General features: G+C 41.7%; 1 protein-coding gene across 1 annotated transcript in view; it reads right to left on the bottom strand.

The window, feature by feature from the left end:
- The window catches only part of ITPK1 (inositol-tetrakisphosphate 1-kinase), a 153,543-nt gene that overhangs the window by 114,558 nt on the left and 12,948 nt on the right, over positions 1-26,037 (bottom strand). Inside the window, exon 2 of the mRNA XM_059819511.1 lies at positions 2,370-2,394. Coding sequence (XP_059675494.1) covers positions 2,370-2,394 — 25 coding nt within the window. The remainder of the gene's footprint in view (positions 1-2,369; positions 2,395-26,037) is intronic.

Raw genomic sequence — 26,037 nt, 5'->3', positions numbered from 1 at the left:
CTGTACAGCACAATTAGCCTTAAGAAAGCAAAATAAGAGGATTTCATTGGTCTAGGTAAAGAATAGAGGACCATTCTAATTCCTCACTGCAGGAAGGAAACAGAAGTCACACAGGTGCTTATTTGAAGACTTCGAAGACTTTGCTTTAGTAGCAAGAAATTCTTTCCTGCTCCTGCACAACATCTTTGGAAAAGAATAATCTGATGTCTCTTCACAGAAGTCAGCACATACCAGTCCATCACGCCTGCTATCTGGAAGCCAGTAACTGAAACTTACCTTCTGACTCACTACTTATTACTGGAAAGTACATCCACATTCAGAAAATTTTTGAATTTATGTGCAGTAGTAAATAGCCTGTGTAGTTTTGTGTTTTGAGTTACTTGTCTATTATCAGGTGTAAGAACTGGTTTCTCTTGGATGGGATAGGTTCTTTAAAGGAGGAGAAGGGGAAACAAATCAAAGAAACACTGCAGCTTAACACAAGAAAACAATATTCCCACCGTCAAATAACCTTGCCCAGCAGATCGTCACCAAGACATCCTCCATCTAGAAGCAGGGCTAGTGGGATGGATCATGCAAGATGACTCAAGCCAAACTTTCTAGTAATGCTGTACGGAGAAAGAGCCCATTTCTGATACATCCCCTACTGGCTACAAGTACATGCATCACGATATATGAAGTAACACGCACGTTATAGGCGAGGGGTGATCACACAGCCATCCATCCTGCTGTAGCAGAGCAGCAGGCGTCAAGCGTTCGAGGTATGCCTTTGGGGCACAAATTCCCAGTATAGGTTAGTCTGACATCTCAACTATGCTGTGAAATTTGATACCATGAAGTACTTTTACACAAAGTCCTGTCTAGTTCTGTCCAAACGTTTCCCCAAATGCTCTTCCAATAAAGAAATCCTTACCAATTATTTTGTGTCTATCTGATGACTAGCCATTAAGCTACACAAGCATCTGAAGACTAACAGGTAACCTGTGGAAGGATAGCAACTTTAATCCACAAGGTAAAATGGAATTTGCCCTCTGCTCAGCTAATTGGTGCGGGCGCAAGGCACATATGAAAATGCAGATAGTGAATTGTAATACACTGGGGTATTATTAAATACTAGTGTCCCCTAGACAGCAACACAAATATAGGCTAGCTTTCTCCCTGTGCTGCTTGTGAAGCTGTGCTTTGTAAATGCTGGTTTGTATTTACCAATCTGGAGATGCTATTATCACAACTGACGAAAGAAGCTGCTCCTTAGCTCGGAGCAATAGGAGGTACAAGTAAGGAAGATGATGCTGTAGTGGTGAAAGGTTAAATGCAGCCAGTAAAGTATATGTCCTTGTAATACCATGCAGTTCTCAGACAACCACACATACCTGAAAGACACATTCTCCAGTTTAACCAGCAATGAGATTTTTTTTTTTAAGCCTTTTCCGATAGTGGATTCTTTAAAATAACATGGCCTGATTTTTCAATTTTTTTTTTAAGTGCTTTTCTCCTACTCCCTGTTGGTGTTTGAGATGCACCTTTCACATGGACTTAAGAGCAGCCTCACTATCAGTGGCTAACACCCCATTTTCCTCCTCTTGCCTCTACCCTCTCTATTGAGGCAGTTTCATCTCTGCTACCGAGATAAGAGAAAACAAGTGTGAGGAACACATCGACCACCTTAGAGTGCAAAACAAGCACTAGGTAAACAGCAGCAAGAGTGAAATCTATGACACACAGCTCTAAGTACACAAAATAAGCCAGAAGGAAAGGTCATGCTTCCCCCTCTGATCTTTTAGGGCTGTAGTGCTCTATGTTACAGCTGTCACAGTAACATAACTCGTTTCCCAAGTTACCATCATCTTTTAAGTAACATCTTGTGTGAAATATGACCTTCAGGCCTGGGAAACAACAAATGTAGCCCACACCTGAACTTACCTGTAGATGGGCTACAACTCAAAGGCACTTTCTATCATTTCTCTGCTCACTGGGTTACAGGAACGTTCCTTCCGCCACAGTTTTATTCAAAGGCCAGCTCCTGTTTCTGTTAAGCCTGACTGTCCGTGAATGCAATAAACGCACACTAACATCACCTAATCAACTATCAGATCTTATTAATTAACAGACAGAAAAGCTTAACTACATGCTCACTTTCACCGGGGCACCTGTTGAGTTGAGACTAGATGGGCTCAACACATGCTTCACAAAAGGGGGATCCTTTTTTTCCAAAACCAGTATCCATAGCAGAGAATTGAATGGAAAAGAAAGAAAAATAATTAAGCCCAGGTCATCTAAATGACATCTAAATAACAGCATTTAAAATCAGTAAACCTTCTTTATAAGAAAATAGAGGGGGAAAAAAATCAAATAAAGTTTTTACTCACCTGTACTACTTCTACTCCTCTTTTCCTGGAAAAGAAAAGAAAAAAGGGAATGGTTAATGTTGGAAATGTGGGGGAAATGCAAAAACAAACACTAATGGAAAAGGCTTGCTTAATACCAGAATGCAAACAATAAAAATCTGCACTAATGAACCAGATTAAAATTCAGGAAAGCACTTGTTCAATTCCATTCCCTGCCTAGGAAGCACTTCGGCAGCTTCTGAATCATGCCTCAGAAGTCAGCCAAGACACACACCAAGCAACTGCACTGCTGGGACTGATACAGCTGCCAGGTGAGCAGAGGTAGGAAGTGGGTGATGTTAGGGAGGGACTATTTCAATTTTAGTCAGTTCTACTTTGCTCTTCATTTCTCATCTGCCCTCAGAGTATGCGAATTGCACCACAGCACATTCCACATGCTTGATAGATCTTTGATTTTGATCCAAAGATACATGTATAAATGTCAGGGAGAATGAACACAGCACCTTGCAGCCATTTATCCTCTTATTTACAGCCTCGTTCTACCCCCATCATCCTGGTACACAGAACGCCTCCCAGAGCTACACACACATACACAGTGACTTGTATCGGTTGTTCTCTGCTTGAAACCCTTGCCAAGAAACTTTTAAGTTGGCCCATGGCTTGTCTTTATCACGAGCACAAAGATACCCAGGCTGCCTCCACAGACTAGCGCTGCAAACAGAGCAGGGAAGGGGACAGGCACAGGTCAGGTCCAGAACACAGAGACTGCCCTGCAGCTGGAGCGCCCTGCCCAGATGTGTCATCCCGCTGCAACTCCATCGCAGATACATCCCTATAGATCCACCGCTCAAGACAGATGATCCATTCTGGAAGCAGTGCCTCAAAACCACAATAACTTAAAACTCCAGCTGGTGATTGGTACTGCACTGTGTCAGACGGACCTAACTGTGCTGGCCTCAGCAGAGGCAACAACTCCCACGTCATGTAGCTGTGCCCAAAGAAAAGCTAATGAATTACACAAGCAGCCATGCAAGCAAATGCATGCAGATTCAACCCCACAAAGCGAGTATGTTCCATTGTCCCAGCCCGAGCAAGCATCAAGCTACGGGCTGGGATGGGACTCTGTGCGTGCATCAGCACCCATTGCTGTGGTTTCCTTTGGGCAGAAAGGGACACACACCCAGGTATGTGACCACGGAGAGGACAGAGATACTGTGATACCCTGTTCTAGATAGCGGGCAGTCTGGATGTGGGGGCACCAGAGAGTGCAATGCCCTGTGGTTTAGACATGCTCTTCGACTTCAGTTCAAAGACTTGCAGTCACTCTGGCTCCTGCAAGAGCAGAATTCAAATACTTGGGGTTTGTCAGAAAGGCCCAAACCTCTGAACGCTGCTTTGACTATATGGGGAATAGTTCTAGTGATCCTGAAATGCCACGGATAAGAGACTGGAGAGGCCTACTAATTATACACCAAAATGTTGAGAACTGCACTTGGTAGAGCCAATTTAGGCATGTCTGTAGAGATGGTTGTCTACTCTGCTGGTATGAGAATTGAGATTCAGGTACATGCAGCCAGACAATGCTCCGTCATTGCATTGGACAAGGTGTCAAGCAAAACAAACCATTTCTGCTCTAGTCTTGAGAGCAGAATTGAATCCCTGGCACAAAGCCCAGGCACCTCTGCTCCACGCCACCCTCCCAATATACGTAGGATATTTAAATATGTTATAACCTTCTCTTCACTTTGAAGACATAGGAAATTTAACTTTAAAAAAAAAAAAATCAAAAGCCTCAGCAAGCACAAGACAGTAATCTGTTTTCCTTGTTCCCACCACCCCCATACGTGAAAACCAAAGACCCTTTTTGGGGAGGTCACGGAGCAGGACTGCCTAACTCTGCTCTCAACACTTTTCTATCTAAGAGCGTCTATGTTGTTGTCCATAGTTGCAACTGCCACACACTGCTGAATACACAATGGCTACTCCAGTTTTCCGCCCAATACAGTAAGTCTTTCTTTTGGGAGGCCATTACAAAGATGCCCAAAGGGACAGGCGACCAGTCAGCATCTATGACACAATTTGCTCCCTTCTTCCACTTTACCAGTCTGGGGTTTCTCTGGCCTAGAAGCAGCATGCACTGCACAGCCACAACAGAGAGCTCATCGTTGCTCAGCAAGGAAATGAAAAAGAAAATGAAACCAAGCATCTCTTGCAGAGAATTTCAAAGCCCTCTTGCAGATAACAGTAGCCTGTAAGTGGTGGGTGATTAATATACTGCCATTACAGCATAGGAAGCATTGCTGCAGACCGTCACCTGAAGCTGGCCAGATGCATTCCAACTGTGTTTTGAGAAGAAAATATGAATCCCATAGAGAAGGAGTTAATAGACAAATTGTTGAAACAATGATTTTTCACACAGCTAAGCAAGATAAATAAGAAATATTAGATAGGAAATGCTTTTTTGCAAATTAGGGCAGCAGCCTACTCAGAAGCATTCCAAGTATTGTAAGCTAAAACTTAAAATAACCAAACCAGCTACATTTTTGCTGTGTTTGCCCGGGAGTAAACAGAAAAACTCAAAACTGCCATTGAAATACCCCAGGCTTCAGAGCCCCTTGAAGAACAGAGGCTGATGGCAAAGGCTGCATTTCTTGCCATGCCTGCACACACACTGAATAAGCTTTGTTCTACTTTGAAGAAGAAAAATACTTGCCAGCTGGTTGCCAAACCCACTTGAGAAAGAATCAGTCCAGAAGTTTTCTATAATCTCCCCAAAATGGACTTTGGAAACTTACTGGGACTTACTAAAACCGACTGTGCTGCCCCAGCAGAAGGGAAGACGACCAGCACACAAGCAGGGAGAGAAGGGGTGCCTGCTGTTGGGTATGATGTCACACATGCTTAAAAAACTACGGGAAGGAGGAAGTGATTACCAGGGCTGGTTTGTAGTGCTTGGTCTTCCCCTTTTTCAGAAGGGGGGGTGTGGGGGGGGTGTGGGGTGTTCCCCTCTGGTCACCTGAAACATGAGAACTTTTTGTACTTAAGCCCAGGGACCAGAAACCACAGAAGCATGCATATTTTGAGGATTAGTTAATTTGGGGAAAATTCTCTACGAAAGTAGCTTTTTTTGAAAATAAGTTATTTTAAAACCAAAAAGTATCCAAACAACCAGGATGTCAAGCAACCATGCACCTCAGTTCTGGCATTAGCTGATTCTTCACCTCAGAGATTTCCTAAGCCAGTGACTCCAAGCTTTTTGGCTGGGCAAGTCACAGCTGCAGGCTCAGGGCAGGAAGACATCCTTTATGCAACCAAGCGTGCAATACCATCTAATCACACTAACTGCCTCACGTCACATGTGAAAGGGCTTGGGGATAGGCACAGAAAGAAAGCTGATCCTACACATGAGGAACTCTAGGACCCTCAAAAAATAAACAAAACAGAGAGAAAGAAGCAGGCTGTGGGTCATAAGCAGTTCCCCAACCAAGAGCCTGTCTATGTAGGACACTCAATGGAGACTAGACAGTTGCCGAATTAACTGCTCTGGTATTCTGACAGAGCCATGGAGCAGCCACTGCTCCTTCATACGATGCTTAAAAACTAGTAAGAAAAATACATCCTACAGCCCTGGTGTACGTTATTTGGGCTGTTTCTTTAGCAGAAGACAGGCTTTCTGTTAAGCTATGCTGAGACACACACCACAGATGCACTTAACGTACACGAGATACTACGACAAACTCCTCTCCCAGCACAAAGCACAGATGCTTGCATGGGTACAGGACTGTGGCTCAGACACAAGCAGAGAATGCAAATTTTGCAGAAAAGCCAGACAAATGAGACAGATAAAATAAATTAAGGCATACAAGAATGTGTCCAGGCTAGGCAGAATGCTTCCAGAGGTACCAATGCCTGTTTCAAAGGTGCTGACTCCCAGGGGGCTATTTCACTTGGAGTACTGATAACTACTCTTGTGTCCCTCGTGGTGTTGTCCATGATCCTTCTTTCCTCCCATGTAGCTTGAAATCGAGCCACAGCCTACCAGACAAAGGGCTCCCATTCCCAGCTGGCCTGGCTGCCTTCTGATATTGGCAATAGGCTATGCAAAATACACAGCAAGTCTCTTTTTCTGAGGGGAAAAAGATGATTATTAGCTCTATTTCCCTCCTCCCTCCAAAGAGGCAACACAACTGGGTCAAAGAGAGACTGCATCTGCCTGCTTTCCTTGAACAGACGTTTGAAAAATGGTCACTTCTGAACTACATTCCCAGAGGTCACTATTTTTAAAATACATTTCATTTCAAAGATCATCTAGACAGGGATCTTGTGCGCCATCAAGCATCAGCCCAGGAAAAAAAAAAAACAATTACTAAATGTTAGAAAACCTCTGGGAGAAAAGAGAAGGGGAAAAAGTGTTTGAAGGGGATAAGATTAAAAACCTAACTTACAGCAAAGCTTCAATGCCTTCAACTGACATAGTATGCCTAAACCTATGGAAACCTATTCAGGTGCAGCACAAATTACTGACTGATGCTTCTCATCTTCCCTTCCTTCAGCACACAGCTCTGCTGAATCACACACTGCAACGTTTAAAAGAAATCCAGAAATGTAAAGGAAAACCCAGAAGCTTGTTAGGACTATATATAGTTCTATACCTGACACCAGTGAACAACTCTACTGGATAATGCAAGACTCATTATACGCAATAGTGATTAAAATAATTACCATGCAAGTTGACTTCATGTTTAAGTTAGAATTATGTATGGATTTAGAGAAGAATTCAATATCAAGTTACTAAAAGCACATTAATAGGCATTTTGGAATTCATATTTTACCACTGCCTCGAACTATGTAGAGTACTTGGCTTTTGGGGTTGGGTTTGGTTTTTTTAACATCTAAAGTAAGCAGTTTGGACTAATTCCCCACAGCATCTAGGACTTAAACATTATAGTGAATGACAGTTAAAAGAGAAAATTACTATCAGGTTGTGTATTAAAGCCATGGTTAAATTAAGTAACATATTTTTGCTGTCTGGCCTGAGTGACAGATTGGAAAATGCCAAACAGAATTTACAATTTCAAAAGTAAAAGGCAATCTTTACATCTGTTTTAATAGCCTAAAAAGTTATTAGTGCATGCAGTGAAGTTCATTTTCTCAGGTAGGAGAATGTTTGACCTCCAAATAATAATAATGGCAAATAATAATAATGTATTCCTTTGATATAAAAAAATAAAAGCGTTTTCCCAGAAAAGCAATACCTTGGCGTCCAAGGGACATATATAAATATTAATGCATCAGAGCAAAAACCTGCAGCCACTAAGGCTTTGTACCACACTGAAATTATCAGACACAGAGGAAGGCACCAGGCAAGCAATACCAAAGCAAAGCATGAAAACCAGCAATACTGGCCATCCACAACATTGCAAATAGCCTGTTTTTCCTCCTGGTACAAAGGCAAGCTCAGCTCATTTGCCTTAGTTTTTCCATCAGCAGAATACCCTGCATTTCTTTTATTAAATATTTGTGAGGATCCTTGCTTTTATTATTTTTCATCATTGATGGACTCCACCTTATTGCCTATCAGGGAAGCAACCAACTGGGAACCCCAACATCGGGGTGCTTGCTGTCCGGGGGCCCCAGCTCACAGCCGCAGCCATCAGTGCACACGGAAGTTAACAGAGGGCATCTGAAACATGGCAAGACTCAGCTGTAATGTGGAGATTTTTGTGGTTTGTTTTTTTGCACACAGACTATCAAGCAGGCAATTAATCAGAGTTAATTTTACCAATTTATATCCAACTATTCTTACCTTTCAGCAAGCTTTTCCCCTTCAGTAATCAGTATTTTAGGAAGATTTATGACTGAAATGGATCAAAAGCAGGCATTTGGGGGAGGAAGTCCTCAATTTTCTCAGTCTGTAAAGCATCATAAATCCAAAGGAGAAGGGAAATAAAGTGCACCTTTATAGTCTGGTAGCAACAAATAATGTCATTTAGGGGAGAAAACATCTCACTTAAAATTCTAACTGCCCTTTAGATGGGCTGAAAAAAAATGAGACTTTGGGCTGGCACAGAGGACCTTAAGTAGAAAAAAATCACAGAGGGTAGCCACATTTGCGTATTTCTTCCTTGTTTTTATAAACAGGGAATGGTCCAAGCAATAGCAGCCCTCATACACCAGACACTACAACATCGTAAGTGATTTTCACATCACCACCCCATTCGTGCACAACATTTGGTAGAACCATCTGACCTTCTCCACATCTTCAAAGCATTATATCAACCCATTTACAGCTACGAAGGTGCTTCTTGGAGTGCTGTATCAGAACAAAGTGCCCCCAAAATGACTAAAAAAATGACTAAAACCCCTTGGTAGGGCAGCAGTAGCATCACTCTGGCATTCACCTGCAGCACCGCAACGCTTCCACATGCCACAAATTCCCACCACAACATGTACAAACATTCATCAGCATCTCACAGCAAAGAGCCAGCTAGAAATCCACTAACCCCTTCCCCTGCAAGACCAATGACAAACTGAAGCATCCAACATCATGACTTCACAGGTTTAAGTAGTGGGGAGGAAAAAGCCACAAAGGAAAAAAACCAGACACTGTAAACAGGAACTAAAGGAAATAAACTGCCTTTAGTCACTAAATATTAAGACAAAGTTTCAGTAACAGTTTAATGAAACAGGGTTACTAATTTCAGCATTAAAGAATAGGCATTGTTGAAATAAAATCTGTAAATCCCAAGTCATAAAAGCCATAAAGTCATTAAATGTAACTTGAAAGGATCTGTTTTCTTCTGTTTTCTTTTTAAACTAGGCATTTAAGATGGATCAGTCCTGCCAAGCTCTGCCAGACTCTTTTCTTGGAGCTGGTGACCCCAGGTTCTGGGAGCCCATACTCTCTGCTTTCCCAGCAGGGACACAAAACCTTTAACCACGGTCTTTTGAGAAAAAAACTGAAGAGCCATCAGTGGGAAGAAGGAATGATTAACAGCTGCACAGAAAAATTATTAAAGGCAATGAGTTATTCATCCTACCAGACACTGAGAGACATATTTAGTACCTGATGACAATTATAAGCAATTGGGCAGGGTTCAGCCATCAGCCATAGGCTTACACCACCAGACATGATCAGATCCAGTTCCCAGCTATGGCAGGCAGCCACACCATGTGATCTCTTTATAAACTTATTAAAAAGCATCTTCAAACCAAGCTGTTTTGGCACTGTATCTTCCATTACAAGACATTAATTTCCCAAAGGTCAGAGTCCTTCAAATTTGCAGGCTAAACTGTTCCAGCATCATCGTTTGGCTTCAATAAACTGCTTGCTTCCTTAAGCACTGCAAAGCGCACGCATGTCCTCCCTGCTCCCAGCTCCCTTTGTCTCCCCATGACCCCAGTCACCCCAGTGTTAATACGACCCTCTGCAAAAAGCAAGCACATGACCCATCCCTTTCGAAAGTCCTCCTAAGGTCACAAGGCTCTGGTGATGACTGAAAGAGGCCTGAGAAGAGGCACCAGAATCACGAGGCAGAAGACAGTATCTCTTTCAGGGACAGATATGGTATTTATCTTTTATATATAAAAAACTGTTACTGCAGAAGCTATTAGAGGCTTCTAGAAACATACAAACATATTTACATTTTGCAAACAAAATGAGCAATAACCTCACACTAACAGGCGTATAATCTGAAGGATACTTAAGAGTGCATACTTGCTCTCCGGTGCCACGATACATTCAACACTGAGGCAGAGGTTTTCTGCACGTGTTGATAAAACTTCTTGGTACTATAACCATAAAACACTAAAGTATTTTATTCTCTGCAATCAAGCTTCTAAAAATTTACGTTTTATATTATTCTTAGCAAGTCTCCTCCCATATTAATTTAAGCTAGCAGTTACAAATTATTAGTGTCTTATTCTCCTAAATTACAGAATAAGTCACCAGTCAGCAAAAAAGATTCTAAAACCTTCCATTTTCCATTGCCAGTGGAGCCCTAGAAATCAGGTATGCAGATTTTCTTCTTCATCAAGGGAATTTTCACGCAACTTGGGCAGGAAGGGCAATCCCCCTATTCTCTAAGAGGTACACTAGTTACCAGATTGGTACTTTGTTTACTTCTGACTTTCCAAACATTGCCAAATTGCAGGAAAAACTATACCCCACTTCTTAACATCTATTACGCTGAAGTAGGAAGACGGATACTAGTGTCTTCTCAACTCCTCCAGTACTAAATTGGAATGCAAGGCAAATAAAACCATACTGAAAGACTTGCCATGAACAGCTACCGACACTAAAGCTGGAAGGACAACTCGCATTGACTCAATGGATGAAGAGCTCATCAGTGTCATTTCTGGATAACGCTGCTAGAACTGCTCCAGCCTGAAAGCTAATGGGAAATGGATACTTCCACTTCTCCCCTGCACCAACGGTGGACCCAATAAGCAGACAGTATTTTTCAGTTTTCCACATGACAAGAGTCATCACCTTTTTATGTCAAAGAAGAGAACACGATATGCACTCAAAAAGCACAATGTTATGGTAAGCAACTGTGTGAAACGGCATTAGAAAGGGCTGTCAGAACAATGCCATTTTAAGAAAGTTAACAAATTAGGATGGTCAGTCGCAAACAGTCACATGAAACAAAGAGCAGTAAATGTAAAGAAACACTCGGTGACCCTGCTCTGGCAGTTAACTGGAGGTATTTAGTCAGGAAATGCCCTGAAGCTCCTGTGGCTACGGCTAATAGATTTCTCATGCTGAAGCTCCTATAAGGACTTACAGACAAGGGCACACTCACTACGAAAGTGCTGCAACCTGAAAGCACAGTGCTGCGGGTTCAGTTCAGGCTTAAAGTTTCTCCCCTACAAAGCATCACCATCTTGCGAGTCTCCCTGTCACAGCAGGGAGAGCTGGCAGCACACAAATCATGCAATGACAGACTGATACAGCTTTACATTTATACTGTATGCCAGCTTCATTTTGATGCCCTTCAGTAAGCTTTGTCCAGTGATATGCAGAATTTCTCCTACCTCTGCACGGGTCTTTCTAACTTTATGCTCAGACAGTTCTCAAACCAAACTAGCTAACAGTATTAGTCAAATGCCTGTTCTCTTAGACTGAGATACCACTGCATCTAAAGACAGTTGCAGTACCACTCCTCCAAACTGTGCCTATAATTATGCTGGCTTCTGCATTGCTTCTGAGTGGTATCAACTCTTGAACAGAGAGGTTTACCAGTAAATCCTTGAATGGCATCAGACAAGATAATCAAGCTTCCTGCCTGTCTGACTCCTTTCAAAGACCGCATCTTTAGCAACAGGAACTAAGAATTAACAAGTGCTGAAGCAATGCGTAGAGAGTTGAATCAACACATACATCTATGCTTCTGCCCACCTATCTATAAATCTATCCAGAAACTGGAGCCTCACCTAGCTTTGAACTCCTCAGCTCAGCTACTAAGAGCTATTCTTTTGTGGCAGCACACAGTGCTCACCTGAGCATGTAGCCAGCTTCTAGGTTTTGCAGCCAAATGCTTTTCACTCTTCAAATCCCCTGAACTGGTTTGTTTAAAGCTATTTCACTGGTATCTTCCTGTACTGAAGTCAAAGTTAGACTGAACTGTAGGCTCATTCTGACTGAAAAAGAAAAACAGTACAAGAAGAGCAGAGCAGGGGTAAGAAGAGAATACGTCTTTATGTTCCAGCATAGGCAAGGCTGCCAAGGTGAGCGGGGCAAAAACTGGTCCACCCTACATCTGTACTGGAAGGCCAACAAAATCAGGTTGCTCTTACAGATATCCATCTAGGAGGAAAGCAGCTCTCAGAAATAAAATATTTAAGCCAGATGCAAGAAAGCCATGGTTTATTCTGGGGCTTCCTTTAGGCTCCTGCCTCACTGTTCATTCTGACCCAACATAAAGTTACTTACTATTCAATATGTGTTTTAATTTTTAACTTACGCACACCAAGGCTAGTAAAACCTACACACTTATAGACAGCTTTCTCTCAGAATTGTAACAAGTACCAAAGTCCCCTTATTAAAACAGTTACCTCCCATGTTTTGGTTAATCAAATATGTTCAAGGTTTCTGGGGCTTTTGTAAGGCAAGATGAGGTTTACATAAGGACAGCATACATTTCTCCCTTCATTTGAACAATACAGAATCATGGCATATATTAAGACACCCAGAAAGTTGTTTCATTAGTGGTTTTAGACTTAAGCACTATCAATCAGATTTAGATATCAAATGATTCTTCTCTATTATTGTAGATAAGCTGTCCGAATCACGAATATTGGTTTACCAGTATTAATGCAAATGGCATACTGTTATCAGCTACCAAGCAAGGTTAAAGAAACAATACAGGGACTTGGGCTGATAATATAAATCTAGCTATATTTATCTATCTATATATCTCACTATATCTATCTAGAGAGATAGGGATCTTCAGGTTAAATATATTTACATCATGTCCTACATATAAGCCTTCCCAATACCTCCCTGTTCTATTTGGACAGGGAGAATTCAGATTGAAGAAGTGCAACACATCTGGTAAGCTAACCTACAACGTGCGTAACTCTATTGACAGCAATTGTCGTTTTTTTGGAAGAGCAAAGCGAAAGAAAGAAAAGATGACAAAAGATGAACTGGTTTGCTTTCTCAAGCTCACACAAGAATTCTGAGTGCCCAGCCTATCTTAGCCTACAGTAAGCAGACTGTTTGAAAGTGCCTGGCAATTGCCCTCTGACACTCCCTCAGGACTTCTCTTAGTCTTAGGTATCTGCCATAGCGACTTTTAACAATCTTGTTGGAGCTTTCACACAGCTACCTGACAAAAGCATACAGAAAAAGACACCATATTAGAAACAATCATTTACCAGAACCATTATCCACAGTTTGTCTTAACTAGACTGTAATCCCTCTAGGCAGTGCATTTGTAAAGCATCCCACACCATCAACCCAGAGAACTACCACAGCACTCTGGGGTTCTAGCAACCCAGAGAACTACCACAGCACTCTGGGGTTCTAGCAATACCAATCAACTCTGATAGCAAAAAAATATTCAAGAAAACAGCATGTCTTCTTCAAGTCTCTGGGAGGTTTGCAGAGAGCTTGTGGGTCTCTTTGAGGCATTTGTTGTAACAGTGTAGAAGCTTTGATGAAGAAATTTTGTCATAATCCTTGAAATCCCAAGAATGAACTAAAGAGTATGGGGGGGGGGGAGGCGGGGAAGGGAAATGCGTGGTGATGTGGGGCAGGGAATCTCCTTCCTTTACAAATGCCTTTCTACGAAGGGCATAGGTATGCCAAGCCAACCTAAAAAGCCCTCTGTGTCTGCTAGATTCTCACACACTAACCAAAGCTCAGAATTGAGTTTCTTAAACAGAATAAAGCAATTAAAAAAAAAGGAAAGGTACTTAAAAGTAGACTTGTGCATAGGCTAGAAGCTGCCACTTCCACACCTCTCCCTCTGCCCCCTCCCCATCACCTCTCTCCAGCATGCTACAGGTGCTCCATTTACTTTCATAAGTCTTATCTGGATTCCTGCCTTTTACCCAAATAAAAGCACTCTAGTGGCTTGCCTTGATGTTCCAAGAAGGAGCTTCAGCTGCTCTCATCTTCAACATAAGCATGCTGCACAAAGACCATCAGTCCAGAATGGCCAGTGAGACAAGGCTCTGCTGGGCCCCAGGCTGGTACTGCAGGTGTCCTGAACACTGCGAGGGAGAGCAAACAAACACCTCCACTCTGCTAAAAGTAAGGGGTACAGAGAGAAGAGCATGTCTGCCAAGCCAGCTTTCATCTAGAAATGGCTTTTAATCCACTAACCCTGGAACCAAATGCTGTACATCCACTGCAACTTTACAAGACTTTGGCAAACAGCCTTGAATAAATCTTTTGGGAGTTTTTATAGAGGCCAGACACCCACTGAGACATGCATGAGAAATGTGTAATAGACAATTTTTTTTTTTTTTTCACTTCTTGGATCTCTAAAAGAGACTGGGCTTTTTTTTGGCAGAAATTAGAGAAGTAGTTAAGTTCAGCAACTTGCCACGCAAAAATGAATTTATTCATCTCCAGCCAGGCTTCAAGTAAGATATATAGGTGTCTGGGGATTTTTCCTTCATGCAAAACTTCATTATACAAACAAGAGAAAGTCAATGCAAGAAAGTTAACATGTTTGCTCACTGAAGAAACCTGACTGAAACTTCCCCCCCCCCTCCCCCCCCCCCATAAGGGATGGCCCTAATGTTTTGGCACTGTAGAAGTCAGACACCAAGTCTCCCTCAAGTTTCATTAGCTTTGAAAGCACTTGTGATTTCTTGTCTCCTACATTCACCATATGCAAGGAACAAATTTTTCTCTTCATTTATGGAACCAAAGTCAGTCAGATTCATAGACATAACTGACAACAAGAGTCTATGCCAAGAAGTTATTGTGGCCAGCTATACATACTGTCACAGATACCAATCCAATGTTTCATCAGGTTCAAAGGACATCCATGGAAAGGTTTAGCACAAAATAGTTAAGTAAGGCATGTTCTTAGCAATCTTTTCTCCTCAAACTCTGCATCGGTTTAGGCTCAGATAACTCATTGATCAATTCCTCTGTTTTGTTTGCTCCCTTTGAGATGCATTTCAAGCTTCAGCCTTTAGTATGGGGCATTTATGAATGCAGCTGTTATTTTAAAGAGGACTGGCTGATTAAGCCCCAAATAGAAAGCTGACTAAAAGCAGTTCCAGTATCACCTGAAACTGGGTTTCACCTTTATTTCACTATGCAGCTCCCCCCAAACACTGTATGAACCATGTCAACAGAAAACAGAAAAGCACCTGGAATATGAAAAGTGCAATTCTGCAGACTAGTACCCTATTTGAGAAGAAAAATATGTTCAGCAGAAAATACATGGTACAAATTAAAGAAACATGAACTGGATTGCTTTCCTCTATTTGAACAGATTGATGCCAATACTAATAATAGGAATTTCCTTCCCCTGCAACTGACTCTTCTGCTTGAGTTTACATCAACTTAGATCAAAGAAAAATTATTTTACTTTATTTGGAAGCCTCATTAGAGAGGCTTGCAATAAAACAAACTCTTGGCTTCTAACGACTGATGATCATACTGTTTGAAAATATTCCATTTATTGATACATGGCCAACTTCCCTGAGAAGCAACAGGATAGAGCATTTGACAGGGCTGCAGTGAATCACCTTTGTGATCTGCACAAACTACACGTGATCCTGGAAATCAAATAAAATGTCTGCAACATGCAATATTTGAGCGTGGTCCTACTTATAAGAAAAAGAGGGGGAACAAAAAAAAAAATCCCAACAAAAAACACCACCACACACCCTGGGCAGACCTTACCTAAAGGTTCAGGTAAGAGAACAGTGTTTGCCATTGGTCTCGTTGGACGGGGCTGCAGTTTGAGGAGTTGGAAATACAACTCATGGAACAAGGTACTGCTGACAACCTTTTAGTATCAAGGCAATGTAGGTCATGAAGATTCATAGAAATACAGGGATGGACATAGGATTGTTATGCATAGGATTAGCAAAGGTCAGAAAGTGCAAACTTGAAGCTGGAGCAGAGATTAGAGAGCAAGACAAAAAGTCTCCATCACTCACCTGAAAAGGGCAAAACAGTATCTCCAAGAGATCTCCAGCCTAGCTAGTGAAAATTCGCTGTCCTGGTGTCTAGACCGCTTCAGAGAAGCACATCTATGTGTGTGTTACAAATGTGTATTTTACCAGGCATTTTATCTGCTTTACGTTACACTGAAGTTTGCTGTTAAAGAAAGATTAAAATTCTCCCTATTTCTTCCAGTCCATAGGCTTCTTGCTTTAAGCAGTAGCATATGTATAGGTCTGCCAGATCACCCATTTTCTTGTTTGCTTCAGTGGATTGTTTACAGTGCAGTAGGAGAAAAAACAAACAACTTTTATGATTTATAAAACACAACTACTGCCTGTTTTTTATCCAAGCTGTTAGACAAAATGCACATCCCTCCATAAGGTAAAGTGAATGACAACATAAATCCTGTTTGCTTACAAGAAATTTAGAGCACCCCATCTCTCTGAACCAAACAATTTTTTCTGACCAGCTTCAGCCTTTCTGCAGGCACCACTTTGCCCAAAGGGTCACCTTCAGAGCTCTGCCTTGGGCCACCACCCACAGCATGTGCCTTGCTATCTCCCACACCCCTGATCTTCCATGGCATATCTTGCTACTAATCCCTCTCATACAGACACACTGGGGTACACACACACAGGGCACTTTAATTAATCCTGCCCTTGGTTTTTTCATAACTTATCCTAGACAGCAGCTGTTACATTCATTGTTTCCAATAGTGACTGAGCACATGTTTTAAGACTACAGCTTTCCCAAATTTGGCCAGGGCACTCAGGGGCTGATATACAACTTCCAAAATGCTATTACATTTTCTAATCTTTTCGGATCTGCTGGGAGGTCTACTAGACTGCGTAACTGGAAGAGCCGGACAATTTCTTGGGCCTCCTCAGATTTTCTAGAAGCTGCCTCAACAAGCTAAATCATACCATCATACCAGAGCTCTGTTACTCATACCCTCGTTCTCCTTCTCAGAAAAAAAGCCTAAGGCCAGCAGTTCAGCTGCATCTTTTACATTTACTTCCCTTTATGGACTTACCTAGATTCTCTCTGCCCCTCCCCATTACAACATCGGTGCGATCACAACACAATGATGAGTTTATAAGATAACCTAAATCCCTCTGAAAGGGAAAAATAAAAAGCTAAATTTCTATTTTAATCTACCAAATTACCATTGTCCTTATCATTGCTAAGGAGGCGGATGTATAAACAGCTGATCCAGCTTTTGAGTAGGAGCTGGAAAGGCAGACACAAAGGCACAGTACCAGCTAGTTGTTTTCCTCTGAGTTATTTTTGTCTGGCTCCGCCCTGAAACTCACTCTTGAATCCCAGTAATTGGCAACAACTAATTAGAAAGAAAAATGCAAGCAGTTTATTAAATGTTTGATTAAATGTTGATTACATGTTTGATTAAACATGATCACAGAACAAATCTCCCTTGGACAAGCGTACTCATTTTCTCTTGCTCACTTCTTTTGTTTGTAGACATAAGAGATAAGAACTATGGAGATGATGCCATACCGCACAGTGGGGTTTCAAACCTATAGATGACGGCACAACACAAGGCAAGGAGAAGCTGATGACTCCTCTGCTGTTTCAGGTTGCTTTCCACGTCGCCCATCACCAGATGCACACTGCTAACTCCACATATTCTCTCCTTAGGGCTTTCACATTTGACTGGGGGGTGTCAGACGCAGGATCAGCTCAAAGATACTGCCAGAATTACATCACAGGTTAACTGTAGATACAATCAGCATAAAAGAAAGGGACTTGTGGAAAGGCTACAACTTTCAAATTGCTGTAAATCTGAAATATGTACAAGGAGTTGAAGAATCATTATATATGGGAAAAAATCTGCATTAAATAACAGCTTCAAATAATGTTGAAAATTCTGGATGTCTTAGATGGATCCTTTAACTACATCTGCTGAGGAAAGTTATTTTTGTTCATCTGTCACTTAACACAAGAGCTATCAAGTAACAGCTAATGAAAATGACTGAACCACGTCATACCACTAGGATTTTACACAGAGAAACATACACATTTACCTCTCAATCTCTTAGTAAATAAAAATAACATTTGGTCAGAATATTTTCATGAATTCTTGTTTGTGAAGATAAAAGAAAATCCTTGACCAAGTGTCTGCTTTTACACCCCACTAGCACATTTATCTACAACAGCAGGATTTCTTATCCCAAGAAGTCTTTTTCCCAGGCAGCATGTTTTCGCAGCTCTTTGCACATCAGATCCCTGCAGTCATCCATGCTCCATAAAGAAGGAGGCTGCTCCACACCCAGCTTTACGTAACCCCCTTGCACGCAGTTGCTTAGCCTCGCTGACTTCACCCTCGCGCTGGGTGGGTATTATGTGCCTACTTGGACTTGCAGGGTTTCATGCTTGGTCAGCACACAGTCCAAGGTGCTACAGTAAACTGCAAAATCCACAGGCAACACCTTAAGGGCAGAAGTTATTCCAAATCAGCAAAAACATTCCTCTTCAAAATCTTCCCAGTCCTCAGGAACAAAAAAGTTGTGACAGTTATAAAACGATAATCAAAACCTTGCAAAAGTTGCACTCTAAGAGGCCATAAACTGTTGTTATCTTATTTGGACTACGCCCTTACATCTCAATGAAACACTACATCAACCCTAATTATTTTCTCTATTTAGTTTCCAGATAAAAGTAAAACACTTGCCAGGATAATAATTTTTTTTCCCAAGATTAATTTGAACACTTACATTTTTTCCTCCACCTGAATTCTAGCATCACCATTCACAACATGTAAAAGAAGTCCTCCTCCAGCCTGGCCTGCACATCTCCCTACCGCTGCCCCAAGGCAGACAGCAGACAAACATCACCTCAATCCCACAGGCAGCTCTCAGACCTGCAAGGCTGCAGACCACCCAGCACCGGGCACCCCCCTCAAGGCACAGCTAACCAACAGCCCAACAACAGTGGTCTAACACTATTCAAGGCCAGCCTTGATTCTGCAGCAGGAGCCCCTCTCAAGGCCTGGCTTCAAGGCAAGACCAGAATCAGTGTGAAGTACTGAGGTGCACATTTTTTGAACCACCAAAAAGCACTGGCCTGCATATTGGTCGGACCGGAACCTACAGTTCCAATTACCAATTTCAGGTGGAATTTACAACAGCAGCTATGTGCCCCAGGGCACTTCTAAACCACAGACCCTGCTTACAGAGGTACACTACAGCTTTATTTATATCTTTGTCTTACTTCAGGATATTCAGTCAGAAGTGATGCTGGAAAGATAACAAAGACCATTTGGTTATGATTTTTTCTGCTGTTTTCACACTGTGGTGTTCTCCTTAGAAAAATGCTAGTAAGGTCATGACTAGACTTTTTCAGGAAGACTTTCCCTGGTGAAGAATAACTTCTGTACTCACATCCCTAGGTAAAAAAAAAAAGCCTACAGACAAACAATTGGGAAATGAAAGAAAAATCTAAAACTGCATTTTTGGCCCTTTAAGGCTATGAACTGAGAAAAGAATAAGCAAGCCCTTATGTCAAAATGAAACGAAATTTTAATATTGTTAAAAGCAGGAAGATTTCTCTTTTTCATGTATTCGTAAAGTATTTCACTGTAACTAAGGCCCTAACCCATAAAGTCTTGCATCCTACCTAACAATAAACTGCTCTACATGTGCTTCTAAAGATAACCTGCATTCTAAACTTGCCATTAAACTCCTCCCTCTGCCCATACACGAGAGAGAACATAATATAAAAAAATCAAGTTTCTTTCCATTTCTTCCTCAAATTTTACCATTGCCTTGGTGCTGGGATTGCTCAAGATGCATTATCTAATGCCTCTATCCACCTACAGCCATACAGTTCTTGTGCTGTAATTTAATGGCACCAAGCCAAACACCACCGGTCTTGCACCTTCCTACTAGCTTAAGTAGGCATGGCATGCTTACGCTGTCAAGTATCAAACACCTGCACTGATGATGAACGTGCTAGGAGAATATGGGCAACAGAACCTGTGGATGATGCTTGTCATTACAGACACTTCACACAGCATTACTGTTTCTTACCTCCTTTCTGGATTTTGCAGAGGAGCTGCACAAGCTCTTCTTTGTAAGGTGCTGCCCCTTGAGATGTAGGGCGCAGGTCTTCTGTTATACCAGACAGCTGCATGATTAACACTGCAGGTTTCTATCCTAGGTAAGATCCCAGAACTAAATGTTAAATCCTCTGATTTTTGTCATCTCTCATTGTAGTGCCATGCTGTTTTACCTTGGGTAACAGCAATCTTTCTCTGTTGTTGATTCCATGGCACTGAAAGCAAAAATCACTGTACGTTATTTAATACCTGCACAGAGATTAACTGGAGTTGTCTGAAAACGAGCCTTACTTGGGAAACTACTCCTCCCACATGCACACATTAGGATCATATGAACAGTTGTATTCTATCCATCAACTCTTCCACTTGTGATATACCTTTTACATAAACATGCAACATATGTCAGTTACTTCCCAGTAATTAAGCCACAGAGAAGATTGCTAAGCTATTCGAGAACACCTTAGAAGATTTTCCAAGAACTGACACAATGACATAACTGAAGCTACAGAGAACTACTCTGAAGTAGTCAAGCTGTTCCTCTGGAAGCTCTCCTTTATAGCAGAAGTCTGTATTTGTTCCGCAAGCCCAGATACAAAGGTGTTTCTAAAGAGGTAAAGTTAGAACTCAATTTTTCACTACAGAGGTTTCATCTGAAATGGGTTTCAAAACTGATAACCTCTGAGGAGGACATACTGAGTCCCATCAATGCCTCAATCAGAACATGTCCCAGGGACAGGAGGCTACGACTATAACTTCTGCCTCTCACGCTGGCCCTCAGTATTTCAGATGATGCCTTTCACCCTCCAACCCACCTCACTGCTCTCTCACTTAAATACTCCTTGGAGCAGTGAGGCTTCCACTGGCTGCATCCCACAGGCTCAGGCTCAACAGTTATCCTGGCCACTTCTGCACCTCACTCCAAAAGGCCCATCTATCCTACACTCCTTTTGCGTGGGAAGAACTTCTCTTCAGTCCTTCCATGTTCATCCTGCAATACCCACTGCCTTCATCTGCTGTTACTAGAAACCTTGAACATGATATCTGCTCATTCTGGGACCCAAAGACAGCGGGCTGAAGAGTCCTCATCCTTCCCAGTCCTTGCCTGGGAGGGTACTGCAACCATCCCAGCTACTCTCTCACTCCAGTGATACAAGACAAGGTGGCAGCTGTGGTCCTGCCCTTTCTATCCTCCACAGCAGGGCAGTCTGAGAGGAGAGAGAAAAGCACCTGCTAAGGACCATTGTATCTTTTGTACCCAAGACAACCAATAGTGAACTTTTGGATGTCAGTGACTATTTTGGACATTGTCTGCCATAAACTGGTACCTGTTATAGCAACAATAATCCTGAATTTCATAGCTTCTGTGCTTATGCTCAAGATGGCAGTTGGATTAGCCATCCTGGGCTAATACCATCACCAAGTACTCCATTCAGAATGGGAACTACTCCAACAGCCCTTTACCACTTACCACATACCTGCCTAATGGACAACGCAGTCACAGCTTTGCTTAACATAATTTCTTCGATAGTGGGATCATACAGAAATCCTTCCAAATGATTTCCAAATCCAAAAGGAAAAGACCATATTAAAGCCTCCTCCCATTGGGAAAAAAAAAAACCCAAAAACCAAAAAAAAACACCAACCAAACCAAAACAACAAACAACACCAGAAAGCCACATCTTAGAGAGATCAGACAGAGCAAGCAGAAAGGCAACATCCAACAGGTCAAGAGCATGGGAAATCTATGGGACACTGTCAGTCTAAGCATAAAATAAGAACACGCATAATAAGGGCCTCCTGAAACCATACACATTACATCAGGGAAAGAAGCCATTACTAGTCCACAAGTAATCCAGGAAACCATAGTAAAAAGAAAATAGTCTCTATCACAGCAGGACAGTTCAACAACATGAACTTCCTTGAGAAGGAGTAGGAGCAGCACCCCATCTTAAGTAGATACATGACCCTTGCCTCAGATCAGGAAGGGTGCTTACACCAGCTCAGAGCATCACACAGCAGGCAGCCTGCTCTGATCACCACATCCGTCTTCCTTCCTAGATGTGGCTCACAGCTGTCCATTTGAAAAGCAGCCAGGAGAGGAGGTAGAGGGCCTCGTAATCTAAAAAACCTTCATTCTGTTTTGGGCATTCTTTCTCTCCCATGAGCGAGACCACTCCTTGAAACTTTCATATACAGGGCGAGTTTAACTTAACAAGCCATGTTCTGCAGACATACTGTTTTCTGTCCTGTAGATGAGGCAACCAACATGAACAGAGCCCACCTTAAAATACTAAGCTTCATCTAAAGCAAATTAACTACCCTCCTTGTTTTCACTTGGGAGTGTTTCACCTTTCACTGCTAGGATGTGATCCAGCCAGAGGTTCACAGCTACATCCTCACCTGTGACGGAAGACCAAAACACTGCCTGTGCTATTCTGCTATTTCTCAAGCATCATTTCAGAAGACACAAAGTATTCTATTTTTCAGAAAATAAGTATGCAGTCTTAAAATCTCATAGGAGATCCAGGGCCTCATTTAGAGGGAAAAAAATAGTTTCTTGGTACAATGGTGAACAGCAGCTTCCTTTAGAAAAAAGGCTGCAGAGCGTACCTGATCTTTTAATTTTTAAATAAGCATGACAAAACCAAGCTGCTACCCACTTCCGATACAACATTCAAGTCTTTCAGACATTTATTACAAGTAAAATTGTGTATAAACACAAAGGAGTAAAGACTTCCTGAAGAGCCAGTCCCAGTAAACAACCTGCAGATGTGAAAGAAAAAGAAAATGACTTCTGAGAAGCGATTTTTTTTTTTTTGTTTTGTTCACAGCTAGACAAGTAAGTTATAGCACCTTCTTAGATAAGCTGCTGTAAGAAGAATAAAAGACTCCTACTTTTTGGGAGGTTTTTTTTTCCAAAGTTCCTGTGTTAGATGAACTGTCTTATCACTAAAAAAAGCCCTCCCATAAGCCTCAGCAGGTTTAGGCTCAAGCTCAAATTTATTTGCAGCTTCCAGAGTTTTCATTTTCCTGTGTTTCATCAGGTTTTGTGTGCACTTGGGAAATGGCAACTACTTGCTCTATCTACAGGGTTACAAGGGCCTTCTTGGAACTCAGGCACCCACACAAGAAGCAGAGAAAAAAACATAAGCAAGAGAACATACCCTTATCACTGTCACTGTCTCTCCTGGACTGGATTGTTACACAGCCTCCTGGCTCCTTCTCTCCTCTTTGCTTTTCAAACTATAGCTTCATTTTCACCACAATTTAAAATGACCAAGTTAGGTAAGTCAATGCAAGAAGATGAAATCTTAGCTTGGCAAAAGCTGAGTGATCACTTACTCTGTATATGATAAACTGAAAACATTTACTAGGTCTGAGAGAGAACAGCAGTTAAGAGACAGCTGAAATTCTTAAAACATGTTGGGGTCCTTAACAACTGGGTTCGCTGATATCTCTTTTACAGAAGTCGTCAATGAGAAGCAGAAAAATTTTAACAACTTGAATTTTTAATTTTGAACCATGCCTTGGAGTAAATAGATGTGAATTAAGAGCTGCTGATGAATATCAAGATAAAGTAATAAACACTTTGGCTCTCCTTTGAGATCCAATGATCTATGAGCAATTTGCAATCAGTTCAGCCACACAACAGCATTGTGACAGGGTTTTATTATTTCTGCATTTGACAGGTAGAAAAAGTATTATATTGGGAAATTCAATTATTTGCTTAAGTTACAATGAAGCCTACTACAGAGCCAAAAGCCATCCCTATTTTGTCTGCCAGGCCAATGCCTGATTCAAGAGACTTTTCTCTTTTCTCTCTTGGATCAGAGAGTATTCCTTGATTTGGAAACTCCCTGTACAACCCCCATCCCAGTGAATACATGGAAGACATCAAGATTGAAATACATTTCAATTGTTTGCAGCTCATCTATGTACACTTAAGACTTTACTCACGTTTCAAAGCTGCCTGGGCAGCATGCTTCAAAAGCTCCTCATAGTCAAACTGTACATTTACAGTACAGCAGGAAAGAGCCACCTCTCAGGTTTTTTGGGACTGGCCTTGCAGGAATGCCTCTGAGTTCCTGAGCTAGTATAGGCATCCAAGCCTACATCAGACATTCTGAATAAACAATTTAATTTCCTGAAGTGTTGGAGGGGAGGGAAGAAACCAGGAACAGAATTTTCACATTCAAATACACATAGAGAATGGGGGGGAAGTTAACCCTTTAATAGTTTTTATTTCATCAAAAGGAGGTCAAGCTTTACAGAAAGAGAACCTTCATCACTGTTCTTATAGAGGGCTCCAACAATTATCCCCTCGAAGCCAAAGTGGCTGCTGAAAACACCTCCACACAGACATTACTGTTTTAAAGACTGAAAAATATTTAACCAAAAACATACGCCAGCACAAGCCTTCCTCTACTGTAATATTAGCAGCACTGCTAGGCTGCTCCATTCTGCCTGGATCAGCCCCAAACAACTGGCAATCTACTTTGATTTAATGGGAGAGGGAAGAGGGAGATTTTGCATGGACCACGTGCGTTTTCCAGAAACAAACATTTTGTGTTTCAGGTTTCACTTCCAGCAGCAGTAAGCGTGCTAAAAATCTGTTCTTACAGGGAGCTTTCACACCCATATATCAGTCAACATAAGAAAAGGTGGCAGCAGCACTAACAAGTAACCGGAAACTCAAATACTATACTTGGTCCTACAAAAACATTTCAAATTACGCTACCGGATACTTCCCTGGGCCAAGCAGGCATTCAGAGCACTTTCAATGGCATTGTGATTGCATGTTTTAATTACTACCTACCACACTTTTGATTCTTGGCCATCAGTCATTGCTATCAAGTCATTACATCTTTTAAGTGCCTGCTCTGAGTAGTTACGGTGTCACAAAGCAAGAACAAACCAGCAAAAGAAGTCCATGTGTTGATCCCAAGTTTGCCACTAAACTTGTGCCACTGTGAACAAATCCAATTTCCATCCCTGTCTCTCAGGCTTTCCGTTATAAAAAAAAAAATCTGACCACATATATTCAGTTCCCAAGGAATCTAGCTACTGAGATTTCCAACAGCTTCAGAGGGAGCTGGATTAGGCCAAGGTCTGCAAACATGCTCAGCTCTCACCAAGGTCAAGAAAACTCAGCACCTTAAAACGTAGGAGCTTTTGAGACTCTCAACCTAATTCATATGCAAGGATTACTATTTTAGGAATAAGCACTAGTACAAAGAACTTGACCCCCATCTAACTCATCTACAGAACAACAGATTTAGAGACCTTCATCTTACACATCAGGAAACAGCTTTGGCCCAGAAGAAATCTGTGGTGAAGCTGCCTTAGAATAAGTGACTTTGTATCCAAATTCTTTGCCCAAGCTATGAACCAAGCATTTTAATTAAGGTCTCCTAATTGCAGTTAGTGTAATTTGGGGTAGGGGGCAGGGAGGAAACATGCTTTTCCACAGTCCACTGGTACCAAAGCTGACAGACAAAGAAAGAAAAGTAACTTTAAAAAGATATACTAGCTGTAGTAAGTGCTCTACCTGTGTTCTGTGGTTTCAGAAACATATTTTCCTGTTTGAAGAAAGCTCTCCTGTCTGTGAAAAAGGTCTGTAGAACTAATGGCAAACAGGAGAAACTAGGAACAGGGAAAATCAGGGAAGTTGTTTGTTAACATGCAAACAGCCACAGCATGTCAGACTGAAGGTCCAACCTACTCTGCCTCTAGTGTGGCTGTTCTCTCTGTTCTATAGCCAAAGACACAAAAGAAACATCCCAAAAGATTGTTTTTCTTCAGTGATCTCTTGCGATCAGAGCTACATTGTTTCATTACTACTGCAACAATACTAGAGGAAAACCTGCCAGAAAGGAATGGGATTAAGCATTACATTTTAATAGATTATTCAAGACAAACTAGAGATCAAATCACAGCACAAAAATATTGTGCCAACCCCCACCCAAACAATA

Source organism: Gavia stellata, chromosome 7, assembly GCF_030936135.1.
Source record: "Gavia stellata isolate bGavSte3 chromosome 7, bGavSte3.hap2, whole genome shotgun sequence".
NCBI lineage: Eukaryota > Metazoa > Chordata > Aves > Gaviiformes > Gaviidae > Gavia > Gavia stellata.
The sequence above is the reverse complement of the archived record's forward strand: the minus strand, read 5'-3'. Positions and strand labels throughout refer to the sequence as shown.